This window comes from Scyliorhinus canicula, chromosome 11 (genome assembly GCF_902713615.1).
Source record: "Scyliorhinus canicula chromosome 11, sScyCan1.1, whole genome shotgun sequence".
NCBI classification, from domain to species: Eukaryota; Metazoa; Chordata; class Chondrichthyes; order Carcharhiniformes; family Scyliorhinidae; genus Scyliorhinus; species Scyliorhinus canicula.
Window position 1 is genome coordinate 42,895,080 of NC_052156.1, and position 20,038 is coordinate 42,915,117.

The 20,038-nt window shown below is 44.2% G+C and overlaps 1 protein-coding gene across 6 annotated transcripts in view; it reads left to right on the forward strand.

The window, feature by feature from the left end:
- The window catches only part of pxk (PX domain containing serine/threonine kinase), a 93,566-nt gene that overhangs the window by 43,572 nt on the left and 29,956 nt on the right, over positions 1-20,038 (forward strand). For 4 of the 6 annotated variants that reach the window (XR_005462221.1, XM_038810509.1, XM_038810512.1 and 1 more), the window contains exons 13-17: positions 12,480-12,528; positions 17,191-17,268; positions 18,183-18,269; positions 18,525-18,533; positions 18,778-18,853. Coding sequence is in view for 5 of the 6 variants with exons in the window: in XM_038810509.1 (XP_038666437.1) it covers positions 12,480-12,528; positions 17,191-17,268; positions 18,183-18,269; positions 18,525-18,533; positions 18,778-18,853 (299 nt within the window). In the remaining variant the exon portion in view is untranslated. Of the gene's footprint in view, positions 1-12,479; positions 12,529-17,190; positions 17,269-18,182; positions 18,270-18,524; positions 18,534-18,774; positions 18,854-20,038 lie in introns of all 6 variants that reach the window. The other 2 variants (XM_038810507.1, XM_038810508.1) reach the window with 2 other exon arrangements.

Consider the following 20,038-nt stretch of genomic DNA (forward strand, 5'->3'; position numbering starts at 1 on the left):
CATGCTCCAGACTTTTGCCTTTTAGATGGTGGACAGGATTTGGGGAGTCAGGATGTGTTAGTCTCTGCAGAATTTCTAGCCTCTGACCTGCTCTTATAGTCAAACGCATTTAAACGGCTGGTCTAGTTCAGTTTCTGGTCAATGGTAACCCCCAGGATGTTGTTAGTGAGGACAATTCAGCAATGGTAATGCCATTGAATGTCAAGGAGCATTGCGGTTAGATTCTCTTATGTTGGAGATGGTCATTGCCTGGCACTTGTGTGGTGCAAATGTTTTTTGTCACTAATAAGCCCAAGCCTGGATATTGTCCAGGTCCTGCTGCATATGGTCGTGGACTGCTTTAGTGTCTGAGGAGTTGTGAATGGTGCTGAAACTTTGTGCAGTATATGCGAACATCCCCACTTCTGATGGAAGGAAGGTCATTGATGAGGCAGCTAAAGATGGCTAGGCTTAGTACACAACCCAGAGGGACTCCTGCAGCAATGACCCGGGGCTGAGATGATTGACCTCCAACAGCCGCAATCATCTACCTTTGTGCGAGGTATGTTTTCAACCAGCAGAGAGTTTCTCCCCGAATTCCATTGACTCCAGTTTTGCTCAGGCCCTTGATGCCACACTTAGTCAAATGCTGCCTTCATGTCAAGGGCAGCATTTGACTCTCACTTCTCCTCGAGTTCAGCTCTACAGCCTTGCCAAAACGTGGACAAGTAAAGAGTTATGGAGCTGAGTGGCCCTAGTGGAACCTAAACTAGGTGTCAGAGAGCAGGTTGTTGCTGAATAAGTGCCGCTTGTTAGCAGTGTCGACGACACGTTCCATCACTTACTGATGATCGCGGGTAGACTGATGAGGTGGTAATTGGATGGGTTGGATTGGTCCTGCTTTTTGTGGAGAAGTAATTTTCTATTGTAGCTGTACTGGAAAAGCATGACTAAGGGTGCAGCTAATTGTGGAGTACAAGTTACTGGAATGTTGTCAGGGTCCATAGCCTTTGCAGTAACCAGTGCCTTCAGCTGTTTCCTGATGTTGTGTGAAATGAATCAAATTGGGTGAACACGGGCATCTATGATTCTGAGGACCTTGTGAGGAGGCCGAGATGGATCATCCACGCAACATTCTGGCTGAAGATTGTTGCAAATGCTTCTTCAGCCTCGTGCTGGATTCCTGATGGATATATTTGTAGAGCCTACTCCTCCAGTTGTTTAATTGTCCACCACCATTAATGAGTGGATGTAGCAGGACTGCAGAGCTTAGATCTCTTCTGTTGGTTGTGATCACTTTGCTCTGTCAATCACATGCTGCTTCTGCTACATGGAAGTCGTCCTGTGTTGTGGGTTCACAAGGTTGACACAGCATTTTTAAGTATGTTTCGTGTTGCTCCTGGCATGCCCTCCTGCACTTTTCATTGAACCAGGGTTGATCTCCCAGCTGTAAGGTAATGGTAGAGTGTGCGATACATCTGGCCATGAAGTTACAGGTTGTGGTTGTATGCAATTCTGCTGCTGCTGATGGCCCATGGCACCTCATGGATCACCCGTTTTAGGTTGCTAGATCTATTTGAAACCTTTCTCATTTAACATGATGGTAGTGCTACACAACACGATGGAGAGTATTTTAAGACAGGACTTGGATCTCCACAAGTTCTGTGCGGTTGTACTAAAGATTCAATTTATTTTCATTGACATTTGACATGCGTTTGTTTAAAGAAAAGCAATCAAACAATGTAATTAGAAAAGGCAAACAAATTTGGTATTATCTCTTCAACTTAATATTAAGTTGCACTAATTATGTTGCTTTTTCATATTTCACTCTGTTCTTTTGATTTTAATATTTTTGTGGTGGAGTTGATTTCCAAAAACTATTAGTGTGAGTTACTATTTGTATGCAACCAAGATACTTTTTTAAAAAATAAACATTTTATTAAGGTATTTTTTGGTACAACAACAATACAATAAACAATGTACATGAAACTATAAACATAGTGCAAAGGCCGTCTCCCTCCCCACCTTTGTCAACCCCCTACTCTAAGCTAAACTAATGGCCCCCCCTCCCCCCCCCTTCTGCTGACGATTAATTTTCTGCAAAGAAGTCGACGAACGGCTGCCACCTCTGGGTGAACCCTAACAGTGACCCTCTCAAGGCGAACTTGATTTTCTCCAAACAGAGAAAGCTAACCATGTCCGATAGCCAGGTCTCCCACTCTTTGAGTCTTTGAGGCTTTGAGTCCCTCCAAGCTAATAGTATCCGTCTCCGGGCTACAGGAAAGCAAAGGCCAGAACGTCTGCCTCTCTCCTCCTGGATTCCCGGATCTTCCGACACCCCGAAAATCACCACCTCTGGACTCAGCGCCACTTTGTTTTTAACACCGTGGACATGACATCTGCAAACCCCTGCCAAAATCCCCTAAGTTTCGGACATGCCCAGAACACTTGGACATGGTTCGCTGGTCCCCCCGCACATTTTGCACACCTGTCTTCCACCCCAAAGAATCTGCTCATCCGGGCCACTGTCATGTGAGCCCGGTGAACGACCTTGAATTGTATCGGGCAGAGCCTGGCACATGTTGCAGATGTGTTGACTCTACTCAACGTGTCCGCCCATAGACCAACCTCTATCCTCCCAGCTCCTCCTCCCACTTGTGCTTAAGCTCCTCGGTCTGCGTCTCCTCTGACCCCATAAGTTCCTTGTAAATGGCTGAGACGCTCGCTTCTCCTACCCACCCTCTGGAAACTACCCTGTCCTGAATCCCCCTTAGCGGTAGGAGCGGGAAGGTTGACACCTGTTTACATAGGAAGTCTCGCACCTGCAGATACCTGAATTTGTTTCCCCTTGCCAATCCAAACTTCTCCTCCGGCGCCCTCATACTCGGAAAGCTCCCCTCTATAAATATATCCGCCATCCTCTCAATCCCTGCTCTCCGCCATATCCATACTTCCCAGGGCAAATCGGTGATTATTACAGAGTGGGGACCAGACCAATGCTCCCTCTGCTCCCACATGTCTCCTCCATTGCCCCCAGACGCTCACGGCCGCCACCACCACGGGGCTGGTGGAGTACCGTGACGGCGGGAACGGCAGAGGTGCAGTTACCAACGACCCCAGACTGGTGCCCTTGCATGAAGCCGCCTCCATACGCTCCCATGATCGACCCCTCCTCCACCACCCACTTCCTGATCATGGCTATATTCGCCGCCCAGTAATAGTTACTAAAATTTGACAACGCCAGCCCGCCCTCTCCCTGACTACGCTCAAGCATTACCTTCCTTAACCACGGGGTCTTGCCCGCCCAAAAGAAGCCAGAGAGAGATCATTTTGTTGACCCTTTTAAAAAAGGACCGCAGAATAAAGATGGGGAGACGTTGAAACATGAACAGGAATCTCGGGAGGACTGTCATCTTCACCGTCTGCACCCTCCCAGCTAATGACAACGGGAGCGTGTCCCATCTCCGAAAATCGTCCTTCATTTGGTCTACTAGCCGGGCCAGATTTAATTTATGCAGCCGGTCCCATTCCCGCGCCACTTGAATGCCGAGGTACCTAAAGCTTCCCCCTACTAATCTAAACGGCGGATCCCCCAATCGCCTCTTCAGTCCCCTCGCCTGGACCGCAAACATCTCACTTTTCCCCATATTTAGCTTATACCCCGAAAACCGGAGCCACCCCCCCCTGCCCCCCCCGGAACACAATCGTCCATCCTGGAGGACAAAATTTTGGCCAGCAGTTTGGCGTCCACATTCAACAGGGATATCACCCTGTAGGACCCACATCACTCCGGGTTCTTGTTCCGCTTCAGAATCAGCGAAATCGTGGCCTGTGACATCGTCGGGGGCAGCACCCCTCTCTCCCTTGCCTCATTGAACATCTTCACCAACACCGGCCCCAATATCCCAGAGAAGTTTTTATAAAACTCCACTGGGTACTCGTCAGGCCCCAGGGCTTTACCCGCCTGCATGGCCTTCAGACCCTCCACTATCTCTTCCAACCCCAATCAGGGCCCCAGCCCTTCTCCCAGCTCCCCATCCACCTTTGGGAAATTCAGCCCCCCCAAGAAGTGCCTCATCCCCTCTGGCCCCGTAGGTGGTTCCAACCTGTACAGCCTACTGTAGAAATCCCTAAACGCCTTATTCACCCCTACTGAATCTCGAACCAGGTTCCCATCTCCGTCATTTACTTTCCTGATCTCCCTGGCTGCCTCCCTCTTTCTAAGCTGCTGTGCAAGCATTCTGCTGGCCTTCTGTCCATACTCATAGATTTCCCCCCCCTCGCCTTTCTCAACTGCTCCACCGCCCTCCTTGTGGTTAACAAACCGAACTCTGCCAGTAGCCTCCACTGTTCCCTTAAAAGCCCTGCCTCTGGGGTCTCCGCATACCTCCTATCGATCTGTAGTATCTCCTTAACCAGTCGGTCCGTCTCTGCCCTGTCCACCTTCTCCCTATGGGCCCATATCAAGATCAACTCCCTTCTGACCACAGCCTGCAGTGCTTCTCAGACCATCGCTGCTGAAATTTCCACTGTGTCGTTGACCTGCATGTAGTTCTGAATACATTTCCTCAGCCACTCGCACACCCCTTCGTCAGCGAAAAGTCACCATCTAACCTCCAGTGCGGGCGCTGGTTACTTTCTTTACTAACCTGCAGGTCAACCCAGTGTGGGGCATGGTCTGAGATTGTGATCACCGAGTACCCCGTGTCCACCACCCCTGCCAGTAAGGCCCTGCTCAAAATAAAGAAATTAATCCGGGAGTAAACTTTATGCACATATGTGTAGAAGGAGAACTCCTTCACCCTCAGCAGTCCTGAGTGAAAGACCTGACTGACCCAGCCTTTCCTCAATCTAATCTGGTCAGTCACTCTAAGGTGCGTCTCCTGCAACATTATCACGTCCGCCTTAAGTCCCCTAAGATGTGCAAACACACGTGCCCTCTTGACCGGCCCATTTAAGCCTCGAACATTCCAGGTGATCACCCTAGTTGGAGGGGCTCATTGCCCCCCCCCAATCGCCGATCAGCTATCCCCTTTTTTTGGCTTGCCTCCACTGCCCCTTGGCCTAAGTCCCTCCCTCATCAGCAGAACACTCTGTAACCCAACCCCTGTGATAAACCGAACATATGCACACCCCCCACTGCGCTTCGTGAGCTAGCCCGCCCAGCTAGCTTGGTGACAACCAAGATACTTAACTGTGCAATGAATTTGGCTTTTGGATACTGAGCATAGAAAGCAGTAAAAGAGCAGTTGACTCGACACTGGTTCAGAGAGTGAGAGGACAAAGCAAAACCATACATAGCTGAGAGGGCACCATCCCTGTCCTAGAATTAACTCGTTTTCTGAGAGAGGGAAAACATTTTCATGGTGAATGGAATTTCTGGAATCTGCAGAAAATGACAGCTCTAAAGAGATTGACCAAAGCTTGGCTAAAGGATTGCTATCTATGCTCAGCATTTATCACGAGCATGAGTAAAAGTGATCCAGCCCAGCCTTTTACCGTTTGCTGCTCAGCCATGCAGTAATGTACATTGACTTTAACCATTGCAGTGCTGATATTAACATTGGGACACTGCCGGAATTCCTTGAATGCAGCGAGCAGTGTTTCAGAAAGAAGCAACTTATAAGTACACTTGAAATACTCTATGTAACCAGGCACTTTCCAGTTAGACACTTTATCAAGCATTCGGATCATTCGGGAGGCAGAGGGGGTCATAGATAGAAGCTTCAGGGAGGTAGTTACGCCAAAGAATAAAGATAGATGGGTGACGGTGAGAGGGGCTGGGGGTAAGCAGTCAGTACTGTGGTCGTTCCCCTTAGTAACAGGTATACCGCTTTGGATACTGTGGGGGGACGACGACTTACCAGGGGTCAGCCATGGGGTACAGGTCTCTGGCACAGAGTCTGTCCCTGTTGCTCAGAAGGGAAGGGGGGAAAGGAGTAGAACATTAGTCATTGGAGACTCCATAGATAGGGGGATAGATAGGAGATTCTGTGGGAACGAGAGAGACTTGCGGTTGGTGTGTTGCCTCCCAGCTGCCAGGGTCCGCGATGTCTCAGATCGTGTTTTCCGGATCCTTAAGGGGGAGGGGGAGCAGCCCCAAGTCATGGTCCACATAGGGACCAACGACATAGGTAGGAAAAGGGATAGGGATGTAAGGCAGGAATTCAGGGAGCTAGGGTGGAAACTTAGAGCTAGAACAAACAGAGTTATTATCTCTGGGTTGTTACCCGTGCCACGTGCTAGCGAGTCGAGGAATAGGGAGAGAGAGCAGTTGAACACGTGGCTGCAGGGATGGTGCAGGAGGGAGGGTTTCAGATTCCTGGACAATTGGGGCTCATTCTGGGGTAGGTGGGACCTCTACAAACGGGATGGTCTACACCTGGACCAGAGGGGTACTAATATCCTCGGGGGGAGGTTTGCTAATGCTCTTCGGGAGGGTTTAAACTAGTTCAGCAGGGGATTGGGAACCTGAATTGTAGCTCCAGTACACAAGAAGCTGAGAGTAGTGAGGTCATGAGTAAGGTTTCAAAGTTGCAGGAGTGTACCGGCAGGAAGGAAGGTGGTCTAATGTGCGTCTACTTCAATGCCAGGAGCATCCGGAATAAGGTGGGTGAGCTTACGGCATGGGTTAGTACCTGGGACTTCGATGTTGTGGCCATTTCGGAGACATGGATGGAGCAGGGAAAGGAATGGTTGTTGCAGGTGCCGGGGTTTAGATATTTCATTAAGTTCAGGGAAGGTGGAAAGAGAGGGGGAGGGGTGGCATTGTTAGTCAAGGACAGTATTACGGTGGCTGAGAGGACATTTGATGAGGACTCGAATACTGAGGTAGTATGGGCTGAGTTAAGAAACAGGAAAGGAGAGGTCACCCTGTTAGGGCTTTTCTATAGGCCTCCGAAAAGTTCCAGAGATGTAGAGGAAAGGATTGCAAAGATGATTCTGGATAGGAGCGAAAATAACAGGGTAGTTGTTATGGGGGACTTTAACTTTCCAATTATTGACTGGAAACACTATAGTTCGAGTACTTTAGATGGATCCGTTTTTGTCCAATGTGTGCAGGAGGGTTTCCTGATGCAGTATGTAGATAGGCCAACAAGAGGCGAGGCCGTATTGGATTTGGTACTGGGTAATGAACCAGGACAGGCGTTAGATTTGGAGGTAGGTGAGCATTTTGGTGATAGTGACCACAATTCGATTACGTTTACTTTAGCGATGGAAAGGGATAGGTATAAACCGCAGGGCAAGAGTTATTGCTGGAGGAAAGGCAATTATGATGCGATGAGGCAAGACTTAGGATGCATCGCCTGGAGAGGAAAACTGCAGGGGATGGACACAATGGAAATGTGGAGCATGTTCAAGGAACAGCTACTGTGTCCTTGATAAGTATGTACCTGTTAGGCAGGGAGGAAGTGGTCGAGTGAGGGAACCATGGGTTACTAAAGCAGTTGAAACACTTGTCAAGAGGAAGAAGGAGGCTTATGTGAAGATGAGATGTGATGGTTCAGTTGGGTCGCTTGAGAGTTACAAGTTAGCTAGGAAGGCTCTAAAGAGAGAGCGCTAAGAAGAGCCAAGCGAGGACATGAGAAGTCTTTGGCAGGTAGGATCAAGGATAACCCTAAAGCTTTCTATAGGTATGTCAGGAATAAAAGAATGACTAAGGTAAGAGTAGGGCCAGTCAAGGACCGTAGTGGGAAGGTGTGCGTAGAGTCCGAGGAGATAGGAGAGGTGCTAAATGAGTATTTTTCATCAGTATTCACACAGGAAAAAGACAAAGTTGTCGAGGAGACTACTGAGATACAGGCTACTAGACTAGAAGGGCTTGAGGTTCATAAGGAGGAGGTGTTAGCGATTCTGGAAAGTGTGAAAATAGATAAGTCCCCTGGGCCGGATGGGATTTATCCTAGGATTCTCTGGGAAGCTAGGGAGGAGATTGCTGAGCCTTTGGTTTTGATCTTTAAGTCATCTTTGTCTACAGGAATAGTGCCAGAGGACTGGAGGATAGCAAATGTTGTCCCCTTGTACAAGAAGGGGAGTAGCGTTAACCCCGGTAACTATAGACCAGTGAGCCTTACTTCTGTTGTGGGAAAAGTCTTGGAAAGGTTTATAAGAGATAGGATGTATAATCATCTGGAAAGGAATAATTTGATTAGAGATAGTCAACATGGTTTTGTGAAGGGTAGGTCGTGCCTCACAAACCTCATTGAGTTCTTCGAGAAGGTGACCAAACAGGTGGATGAGGGTAAAGCAGTTGATGTGGTGTATATGGATTTCAATAAAGCGTTTGATAAGGTTCTCCACGGTAGGCTATTGCAGAAAATACAGAGGCATGGGATTCAGGGTGATTTAACAGTTTGGATCAGAAATTGGCTAGCTGATAGAAGACAAAGAGTGGTGGTTGATGGGAAATGCTCTGACTGGTGTCCAGTTACTAGTAGTGTGCCACAAGGATCTGTTTTGGGGCCGTTGCTGTTTGTCATTTTTATAAATGACCTGGAGGAGGGCATAGTAGGATGGGTGAGTAAATTTGCAGATGACACTAAAGTCGGTGGAGTTGTGGACAATGCAGAAGGATGTTACAAGTTACAGAGGGACATAGATAAGCTGCAGAGCTGGGCTGACAGGTGGCAAATGGAGTTTAATGCAGAAAAGTGTGAGGTGATTCATTTTGGAAGGAATAACAGGAAGGCAGAGTACTGGGCTAATGGTAAGATTCTTGGTAGTGTGGACGAGCAGAGAGATCTCGGTGTCCATGTCCATAGATCCCTGAAAGTTGCCACCCAGGTTGAGAGGGTTGTTAAGAAGGCGTACAGTGTGTTGGCTTTTATAGGTAGAGGAATTGAGTTTCGGAGCCATGAGGTCATGTTGCAGTTGTACAAAACTCTGGTGCGGCCGCATTTGGAGTATTGTTGCAGTTCTGGTCGCCACATTATAGGAAGGATGTGGAAGCATTGGAAAGGGTACAGAGGAGATTTACAAGAATGTTGCCTAGTATGGAGGGAAGATCATATGAGGAAAGGCGGAAAGGCTGAAAGACTTGAGGCTGTTTTCGTTAGAGAGAAGAAGGTTAAGAGGGGACTTAATTGAGGCATACAATATGATCAGAGGATTAGATAGGGTGGACATCGAGAGCCTTTTTCCTCGGATGGTGATGTCCAGCACGAGGGGACATAGCTTTAAATTGAGGGGAGATAGATATAGGACAGATGTCAGAGGTAGGTTCTTTACTCAGAGAGTAGTAAGGGCGTGGAATGCCCTGCCTGCAACAGTAGTGGACTCGCCAACACTAAACACATTCAAATGGTCATTGGATAGGCATATGGACGATAAGGGAATAGTGTAGAGGGACTTTAGAAGGGTTTCACAGGACGGTGCAACATCGTGGGCCGAAGGGCCTGTACTGCGCTGTAATGTTCTATGTTCTATTGTATTGGCCATTCAAACACTCAAATAGTGACTGTGGCAGACTATTACCAATACATGAGAGGTCGACTGCTGGTGGCAAAGGAACCATTGCAACTTGCGACAGTTGAAGTCGTTGAATGGATTGTTAACCTTGACTTTGAACTGTAACTGCTTCCCCAGCCATATGAGGGAGTACTACACCAATTATGCACCTTCCTGAAATGATGAATTATTTATGTTCTTTGAACCCTTTCTTGAATGTCATCTTATTAAACATATCGGGACTACATTCAGTAGAGGGAAAGAAACCTTTGCAGGGGGGTGACCAATAGAATATCAACCCCTTAAAGGAGTTCATTTTAAATGAGAATATCTAAGAAATGGTGAAATAGTAGGCGACTGAAGATTTAATGGCTCGGACCTTCATACTTTACATTTAATGTAAGGTATTGTAGCACATCTTGGTGACAGACTAGCCTGTTATATGACAAACACTATGCAGTGACTCCAGCATGCCACCATAATTTTAAGCACTAATACTTTCCTGCACAAATAAAGAAACTGGGTGAAGCCACTGCAATTGCCTCCTAGACTGCCACAGCCCAGAACCAACATGGTGATAGCCAGATATGAACAGCCAAGGTAGTGAATTAGATGAAGAAGTACAGGTGAAAACTATGTGTAAGGGCAAAGACCATAAATTTGTACCAGGCAGAGGTTCAACATAAAACCTGCCCTACAGGACCTGTAGATTCATATTCTGGGGCTTTTCTTATATTACCTCAATAATACATAAAAGAAATCTAAGCTGTGGACAACAGGCTTTTCTGTTGTTGCTATTTATAAAATGGACTTTCTGCTGTACCCAACAAGGTGGCTGCTACAAATCACATGACCACAGGATTTGCCCTTTATTCTGGAAACTATCAACAGGAGTTACTGGAACAAAATAATCCTCCTTTTAAAAAAAATATAGAGCACCCAATTATTTTTTTCCCATTAAGGGGTAATTTAGTGTGGCCAATCCACCTAACCACATCTTTGGGTTCTGGGGGTAAATCGACGCAGACACGGGGAGAATGTGCAAACTCCACATGGACAGTGATCCAGTGCCGGGATCTGAACCCGGGTCCTCAGTGCCGTAGGCAGCAGTGCTAACCACTGCTCCACCGTGCGCCCCTCAAAAGAATCTCATGGAATCTCACACTCTATTTAAGGATATTATAATCATGAAACCAGAGCACTCGGCAGACTGAATCACGTTGTTCCTGCGGTGGCTTTTAACAGACCAATCTAATTATTTGGGACTGTCTGGATCCATTTCAAAAGGGGACAATTGTGGGGGCATTGGATGTCATTTGCATCTTGATAAACGTACCCATCTCGCAGAGGCAGTGGGTCTGCCCAGACATGGCACCCCGACACAAGATCCTCAATATGAATAGTAATTCTTTCAAAAGCTACTGGCTGGGGCATTCTCAGTCCTGAAACCAAAGCCAGTCCCAGACTAAATAAACGCCCCCTTAAAATAATTGTGGAGAAAGGTCATGTGAGACGTGGGACCATTTTGTAATCTTTATATTCCTTTTGAGAACTTAGAAACCTTCAGTCTGAGGAACTAATCAAACAGACCTATAGCAGGACTCGCAGCTGGTCAACGTGTCTCAACTCTTCATAGCCTGTTTGATTTTAAAGGTCTTTGGCTATCGCCCGCTAAGCACAGAAATCCTATCGTGCTGCATCGCATTCATTTCAAGGATATCCATGCTGGTGTCTCCAACAGGGAACTCATCTGGACTGAACTCCGCCATGAAGGAAACCCCTTCTGGACTTTGACTTTTCAAATTCTGGAAATCACATGAGCTAATATTGATTACTGTGGTTCTTCTGTTGTATTTCCTATTCTCTATCCCTCATGGTGTGGGTGGGTGCCTGTCCATCTGCATACAACAGTTTATGAGTGGATAAGGAAAGTGCCATGTGCCTCCCTTCTTATACAGGTCAAATGCCACCTGAAGGAGGACTTCTCTTTGCAAAAACACAACCCGTATAAGGTCTTGCCAGTGTGCTCACTGCATCTGTGAAGTTATGGAACTACTGTAGTCTAATGTATGACAGATCAATGCTTCACAGCTCCAGGGTCCCAGGTTCGGTTCCCGGCTGGGTCACTGTCTGTGCGGAGTCTGCACGTCCTCCCCGTGTGTGCGTGGGTTTCCTCCGGGTGCTCCGGTTTCCTCCCACAGTCCAAAGATGTGCGGGGTTAGGTGGATTGGCCATGCTAAATTGCCCGTAGTGTCCTAAAAAGTAAGTTTAAGGGGGAGTTGTTGGGTTACGGGTATAGGGTAGATACGTGAGTTTGAGTAGGGTGATCATTGCTCGGCACAACATCGAGGGCTGAAGGGCCTGTTCTGTGCTGTACTGTACTGTTCTAAATTCTAGATGGGAACATTCACCGTGAATACTAAACTGTTGCTTTGGAGGTTGCAGCACCAATCTCCAAATTATCTCTTTATACAACTTCAACATACTTGGAAGAGCTTTGAACAAGGATCTCCTTCCAGATGCCCTTTATTTTCTCAGTGTGTAATTGGAAGGGAGGCCTCACAACTGGGTTATGCATGCCCTTGCCATGAATACGGTGATTGGCTGTCCCCATCAGCATCACCTCTAGGTCATCAATCGTTGGCTACAGGACAGTTGGGGTCGCAGCACAGTAGGTGGCAACACTGCAGCATTGCATTGAATGCTCTCCTGTGCCCATAACTGAAGTGATTTCATCCATCAGTATCCCAGCATGATTGTAGTAAACTCTGCAGCCAAGCTGTGAGGATAACTATCTTCCCATTGGGGAAATCATAAAGGAGTACTAGGTGTTTAAGATTAAACATGTGTTGGAAGTAAGCTTACTCCTTTACATTTTAAAAGAAACCATTGCAATATTTGTCTTTAAATACTTGCATACTTTAGGTATGTTTAGTCTTATTGAGCCAAGGAATAGCAGCAATCACTTAATGCAGAACTGATGTAAATCTTCGAAATGAAACTCATTACCTATTTGCTGTCGTTTAATAACTGATGTTATTCCCATCTTTCAGGTTATTTGCTGATGTTCTGCTGCTTAATGCTGAGAAGCCCCAATTTAAGGTAGGGCCATTATACACTTTACAATGTTTGTTTGAGAATATAGGAAAATAGAAAAAAAATCGATACAAGGTTAATAAAGGAACTGTTTCAATGTTGTTAAATACTACAATGTGACAGCAGTTGCTGAATGCAACATTTTTAGGTAGAATTGAATCAAATCTAAGTGCCCCCTCTTAAACACTTTGATGGATTGTTTTCCAATCAGTTTTGACAAGTGAAATGAAAAAATGAAAATCGCTTATTGTCACAAGTAGGCTTCAAATGAAGTTACTGTAAAAAGCCCCTAGTCGCCACATTCTGGCGCCTGTTCGGAAGGCTGTTACGGGAATCGAACCGTGCTGCTGGCCTGCCTTGGTCTGCTTCAAAGACCAGCGATTTAGCCCTGTGCTAAACAGCCCCAAGGTTACATCAAGTCTGCAATCCTGAAGCAGGGCCTTTTGGCCCAACATCTCTATACCAGTTATTATGCTTCACACGAGGCTCCTGTAGTCCCTCTTATTCAAATCCTATAATCATAACCGTCTATTCCTTTTTCCCTTGTGCTTACCTTATTTCCCCTTAAAAATGTTTATTATTCATGGGATGTGGGCATCTCGGGTTGTGCCAACATTTATTTCAATCTATACTATTTGCCTCAGCTATTCCTTGTGGCAGTATATTCCACTTTCTTTATTCTATACATTCCAGGTTCTTTACAAGTTTAAAATTATCTGCGAGGATATTGGGAAAGACGTGCTCGCTGTGTCTTTTTAAATGTAAATATATAATCCTAACGATTGATCAGTGTAAAGGCATTAGAAATCTTTGTCCCTTCCTTCCTTAATACTAAGAACCCCGCTGATGTTACCTACGAGGGTATCTCAAAACCCCGAAGGATAACTTGAAGAAGAACACTGGTTCTTAGTGGTGTATATTTATTTGGAATAATGTGAGGAACCATGTACAACCCAGTGAGGAATCAGACCTGTCATTGTGTAAACAATTAAAGAATATTTATTAAAGTAGAAGAAAAGGAAAACACACACGACAAAAGACTAATTTGTACTTAAGTAAATGAATAACTAAGTCAGGCATTTTCAAAGTCGGGGTCGCGGCCCGTGGGTGGGTCGTGGGCATGTGTCAGGAGGGTCGCGGAGCCATCTGTCACGACGCTCCCGATTGGGCAACAGCCACAGCAGCCGGCTTTTAACAATGCTGGCTTCGAGCGGCCTTCAAAAAGGCCGAGACCATATTTGATTTTGGCACAACCTCTCATCGGTGCGCATGCGCAGATTTTGCAACGGTGGGCCGCAAAGGTCGGCCAGTTCGTAAAAATGGGTCCCCGGAAAACAAGTTTGAAAAACACTGAACTAACTGAACTAAATACACCATTTTATCTGAAGTTACCCTCTTGTTCCCACGATATACCCACACTCTCTGAACTCACTGGGGCAGCCCCATACCCAAGCAACATCCAATTTTAGTAGCTCCATAGGGTCAAATCCAGCTAATAGTTGCCACACTTAGGTGACCAAGTCTGGGAAAATGTCTCTTCCTGATTCAGCGAAGGCACAAAACTGCATCTTTTCAAGAGATTATCTGCAATGTGCCATGGCTCTAAATGTTAGATGGAATATGTCTCGTGGTTCGGATAATAAGGTAAACTGACTGTTGCATGAAGACTACCACCTTCCCCAACTAAGGGTGCTAGAGAGATAACTGTTCAGCTCTCTTGATATGCCATCCTGTGGATTCGACTGACTACCTCTCTCAAATTCCTTGGCGTTAAAGTTGCCATTTATATAACCCCCCATTGATCTCTGGTAAACAATTGTTCTGATATGGCCATTTATAACTCAGTGTCTCAAGACTCTAGTTACTGGCCATTTTGTGTATCGTATTTTGTCTGGACGCCGGCTAGTCTTGTTACTAGTCTGTTATTTTGTTTGCATCTCACGTTCACTGCTAACCTTATCCCCTCTTTTTAAAAATAAAACGTTTAATTTGGAAGATGCTTTCATTTCTCAATTATTTCTTAGCCGTTCTATCTCATAATCATTACAAAGATTTAAGAGCATGAGTTAACAATAAAATTATACTGCAGAGAATATTTTCCCCAGTGTTCCCAAAAGTCTCTCTTATCATTGTGATAAAGTGTCTGCAGTGATGTTCGTTCTGCCAGCCACATTAATGATTTTGAAATGAAATTGTTTAAACAACAGGTTCCAATCTTGTATTCCGATTTCAAAGTTTTTCCAGAAACTTTAGGGTGTTATGATCTGTATATATGATTGTTTCTGCAGGATTACTGGCAACGTTAATCTCAATGTTGTAATGCCAGTACCCACCTTTTTTTTTTTTTTTATAAATTTAGTGTACCCAATCATTTTTCCAATTAAGGGGCAATTTAGAGTGGCCAATCCACCTAGCTTGCACCTTTTTTTTGGGTTGTGGGGGCGAAACCCACGCAAACACGGGGAGAATGTGCAAACTCCACACGGACAGTGACCCAGAGCCGGGATCGAACCTGGGACCTCGGCGCCGTGAGGCAGCAGTGCTACTCACTGCGCCACCGTGCTGCCTCCAGTACCCACCTTAAAGTCTCCTTTTCAATGGTGGAATATTTTTGTTGGTGACAATTTAATTTCCTCGAAAATTGGCCAACAGATTTCTCAATATCTCTCAATTAGCCTTTATAAGGCTCTGGTTAGGCCCCATTTGGAGTACTGTGTCCAGTTTTGGGCCCCACATCTCAGGAAGGACATACTGGCACTGGAGCGTGTCCAGCGGAGATTCACACGGATGATCCCTGGAATGGCGGGTCTAACATATGATGAACGGCTGAGGATCCTGGGATTGTATTCATTGGAGTTTAGAAGGTTAAGGGGAGATCTAATAGAAACTTACAAGATAATACATGGCTTAGAAAGGGTGGATGCAAAGAAACTGTTTCCGTAAGGCGAGGAGACGAGGACCCGTGGGCACAGCCTTAGAATTAGAGGGGGTAAATTCAGAACAGAAATGCGGAGACATTTCTTCAGCCAGAGAGTGGTGGGCCTGTGGAATTCATTGCCGCGGAGTGCAGTGGAGGCCGGGACGCTAAATGGCTCCAAGGCAGAGATAGATAAATTCTTGATGTCGCGAGGAATTAAGGGCTACGGGGAGAATGCTGGTAGGTGGAGTTGAAATGCCCATCAGCCATGATTGAATGGCGGAGTGGACTCGATGGGCCGAATGGCCTTACTTCCACTCCTATGTCTTATGGTCTTAATACCAAGTTCGCCTTCTGCTACAATACAGCTCCCACACCAATGTCACTAGCATCCACAGCCATTTTAATTGCTTGTTGTAATTTGGTACAGCAACTTGTTTTGTTAAATGTTTGAATGCTGTTTTGCAGTCCTCTGCCCAGTTAGAGAGCTTGTTCCTCTTTAAGAGCTCTGAGTGGTGCTACCACATTGTTAAGGTTCGGCAGGAATCCAATCCACAGACCATAATATTTCTTTTCTTGTGGCGGGTTCCATAAAATTCCAAACGGCCAGTATTTTTGCATCTTGTGTGGTAATTTGACCGTGTCCCAGATTTGAAATTTAGACTCCAAAAATTGTTACATTTCTATTTTTCGTCAGTTCCAATATAAGGTCATCTCGAGCTGAAATGTTAACACTCTTTTTCCACAGATGCTGCCTGACCTGCTGAGTATTTCCAGCATTTTTATTTTTATTTCCTGCCTTTTAGTTCCCTTGTTCTCCCCATAGAAATAAAGGCCGGTTAGAAATTATTAAAGAGGTAGATGCATGTATGGTGAATTCTCTGTTACTCTTGCTGTGCTGTTACCTGCTGAAATAGTAGCCCAAGTATTATGAAGTCAAGGTCAGATGTATAAGTGCTTGAAGGTGAGCCTGTAAGTTTGAGGCATCATTACTTTTAATAATTGCTAGCTGTTGTTTTGTTTGAATCATTTCTATGTTGGTACAATTGTTGCTTTTAATTCTTTATGAGATTTAATATGTTTCTGGTATACTCTAGTAAAATAATTTAACTTAAAGGCAATTTGAGCTCTCACTATGTTCTAGGAATGCCTTTTTCTTGGCAATTGCTCATATTTTGCAGAAAATAAATTCGGTGGATCTCCTCTAATTTTCTTTATTCTAATAATACTTTCAGTAAAATTAAAGCACTAATTTTGAATGGCTATCCATGTAGTATATAACATTCAATGATTGTTTCAGTTTCCAATATTTCCTTGCATGCAGTAAAACTTATTGAGTGGTTATCCTTTTTAATATTGCTCATAATTATCGCATAGAGCCATGTTCCTCATATTGGTTGCAGGGTTCCGTATAAATCTTATGAAGCCGCTACTAAACATTCAATTTACATTATGAATGGAGTTTATGTATAGATCTACCATTGCTTAATTGAAGCTCGAAGGAAAGAATGGCATGTTCCTGTTCCTATGCTTTTTGCTTTTTTAAAAAAAAGCATGTGGATGTGAAACAATTCAATTTCAGTTAATGAGTTACAAAAATGGTAAAAAGAGTAAATTAATTTTTATTTTTTTATTTTTGGGGAAATAGGTTTTTTTCCCCAGGAAAGCAGCTTAAATTGATGCCATTTATCTATGTAAAGGCTGATAAAGGAACCAGACCATTTATTTAGAAATGTTATTTTTTGTGGTAGATGCCTACTAAGCTGAAGGAGGCATTAAAAACAGCAAAAGAGTGCATGGAGAAAAGGCTAAACGAAGAACAGAAAGCTGTGAGTTACGCAAACCCATACTTTGAATAAAACAAAGTATCATTTTGCACCATTGAATTTGTCTGTACATGTGTTTATGGAACCCACCTCTTCATTCACCTGAGGAAGGAGCTGCACTCCGAAAGCTGGTAACTCAAAACAAGCCTGTTGGACTTTAACCTGGTGTTATAAGACTTCTTCCTGTGCCCACCCCAGTCCAATGCCGGCATCTCCACATTTTGAATAAAGCAACACAAACTATAATGTTACAAGTCAATAATATGTCCAGAAATGTCAATTATGCCACAACTGCAAGAGCAATTATCATTTCAAACCTAAAGTACATGTCTACCTTGGATCCTACTGTCGAAAGTTACTCATAATATTAGAAATATAATTTTGATTGTATCTGCACGTTTCTTTCCGTTTTTAGATTTTGTTTTTGGGAGGAATGTTAAAGGGCATCAAGTTATCAATGATGTGCTTGGTCTTTGCCCGAGTACCATATGACTTGGTCAAATTATATTTGCATCATGCTGTGTGTAACAGCCTCATCTAAATCTCTGATATTACAATCCATATCTAAAGTGATAAAGTATCAAGGCAAGCATTCCTTTAACACTGCAACAAAGCCACTGTGAAAAGCCCCGAGTCACCACATTCCGGCGCCTGTTCGGGCACACAGAGAGAAAATTCAGAATGCCCAAATGACCTAACAGCATGTCTTTCGGGACTTGTGGAAAGAAATCAGAGCACTCAGAGGAAACCCACGCAGACACAGGGAGAACGTGCAGACTCCGCACAGACAGTGACCCAGGCCGGGAATTGAACCTGGGACCCTGGGGCTGTGAAGCAACAGTTCTGCCCACTGTGCTGCCGTGCTGCCCTTTAATGCTACCAAGAGCTAATTTTTCCATTTGTCTTTATTCCAAAAGATTCATCGGCATAAAAGGCTGGCACGGGCACAGTCTCATCATGGATCAGAGGAAGAGAAGAAGAGGAGGAAGATTTTAGCACGAAAGGTAAATTATATTTTGTGAGGTTTTGATTACTGTCCCTGTTACAGAATTGTACATATCTAAAATACATGTGTATGTTTTAGTAAAAATACTAGAACTTACTAGAATTATAAATAAGGCAATGTCATTCTTCAATTATGATTATATTTAATATTTTGTTTGTACTTGTATATAATTAAATAATTATATCAGTCTTAGTCCTATGAAGCTATGGCTTTGTCTATTAAATAATGAAACTCTTCTGTTCTTTTATTGTAGCAAGCCAAGGTAACAAAAATTGGTTCAATAGAGGTCCAGTTACATTGCTTTTCTTGTTCTTTGAAAGCTTTTTGAATTAAGTTGCAGCTATTTGTACTTTATATTTTCATCTGCTTTACTGCATGTTCATTTTTAATGAGCATTGCACGATACATTGAAGCTTGTTGTTTCTCTGGTTGCATGAATGAAGTATAGTATAGTTCTACATAGGTGTTTTGCATTTGTTTTAAATAAATGCTTTTCTTACAAGCAGAAGTCAAAGCAGTCTGTAACTGAGACTGAAGTGGATATCTCAGCTAAAAGCAGCAACTCAAACAATGTAAACTCTGGTAAGATTTCTTTTAATTGAAATAACTTTTTTTTAACTCTTTTAAAATTTAGAATATCCAATTATAATTTTTTTCCCACGCACCTTCACATGGCCAATTCACCTACCCTACACATCTTTGGGTTGTGAAGGTGAGACTCACGCAAACTCCACATGGACAGTGACGTAGGGCCGGATCAAACCCGGGTCCTCAGCGCCGTGATGCAGCAGTGCTAGCCACTGTGCCGCCTTAACTGAAATTACACCTGGTAATCAATTCAAGTTCAGTCTAGAAAGATCTCAGTTAAGGAGTTATTTTCAACAGTTAAAACACTGAAGAATTCTTCAACCTCTTAGTATAATTTTCAAATGCGCTTACTGACCATATTGGCTTTAATTAAATGCAAAAACATTTTACAGAACAGATCATTCTCAATGCATATTGTCTACTAACCCAAATGAGAATCTTGTCTCAAAAGATAGAGATTGGCAATGCAGTATAACATCCCCAAGTGAAATAATGTGCCAGAATTTTAGTGAATGGTGAAATTTTATTTACCAAAAGAAGAAATAGGTTTCCCAGACTGGTGACTTGTTGAATAGAGTTAAGGGAATGATGCCAGGTTATATGGGCCATGTAGGCAAGGTGTGTTGGGGTTCGTCTGAGATCTTAAGCACCAGTATATTCATTCTATGTTACATGACAATTGTCAGATGGCCCCATTTGGTGCCTTGGGCAGTATAGGTAAATAGAAAATTAACATAAAATTTTGCAAGAAGCAGCCCAAAGGTGTAAGTGAGGAAGAACATGGATGCTCACATTAAAATTGTAGCTATGTGGGGTTGGGAGGGCGGCAGGGGGCTTTCTTGGGCGTCAACTTAAAGGATAACGGTGTGAACCATGGAAAACTTTCCCATTTTAAGCATTCCAAGTCAGTTATAGCCTGGCCAGCAGCATAATAAAGCTGTCCTTATTTTCCTCATAATATGCATTAGTTGTGCACTCAATAACAAGCCATATATCAATGTCAAGTTTCCATTACTTTTGTCAATTTAAGGGAAATTTTGTGCTATGACCACATCCACAAGGAATTTAGATGAGACAACACAATTTCACGTTGTGTTGGTTCCCTCATTCTCAAGCAGACAGAGGAAGTCTTCATGTCATCAATCTCGGCTAGTTTCTAACTTGGATCATAAGAGGTGC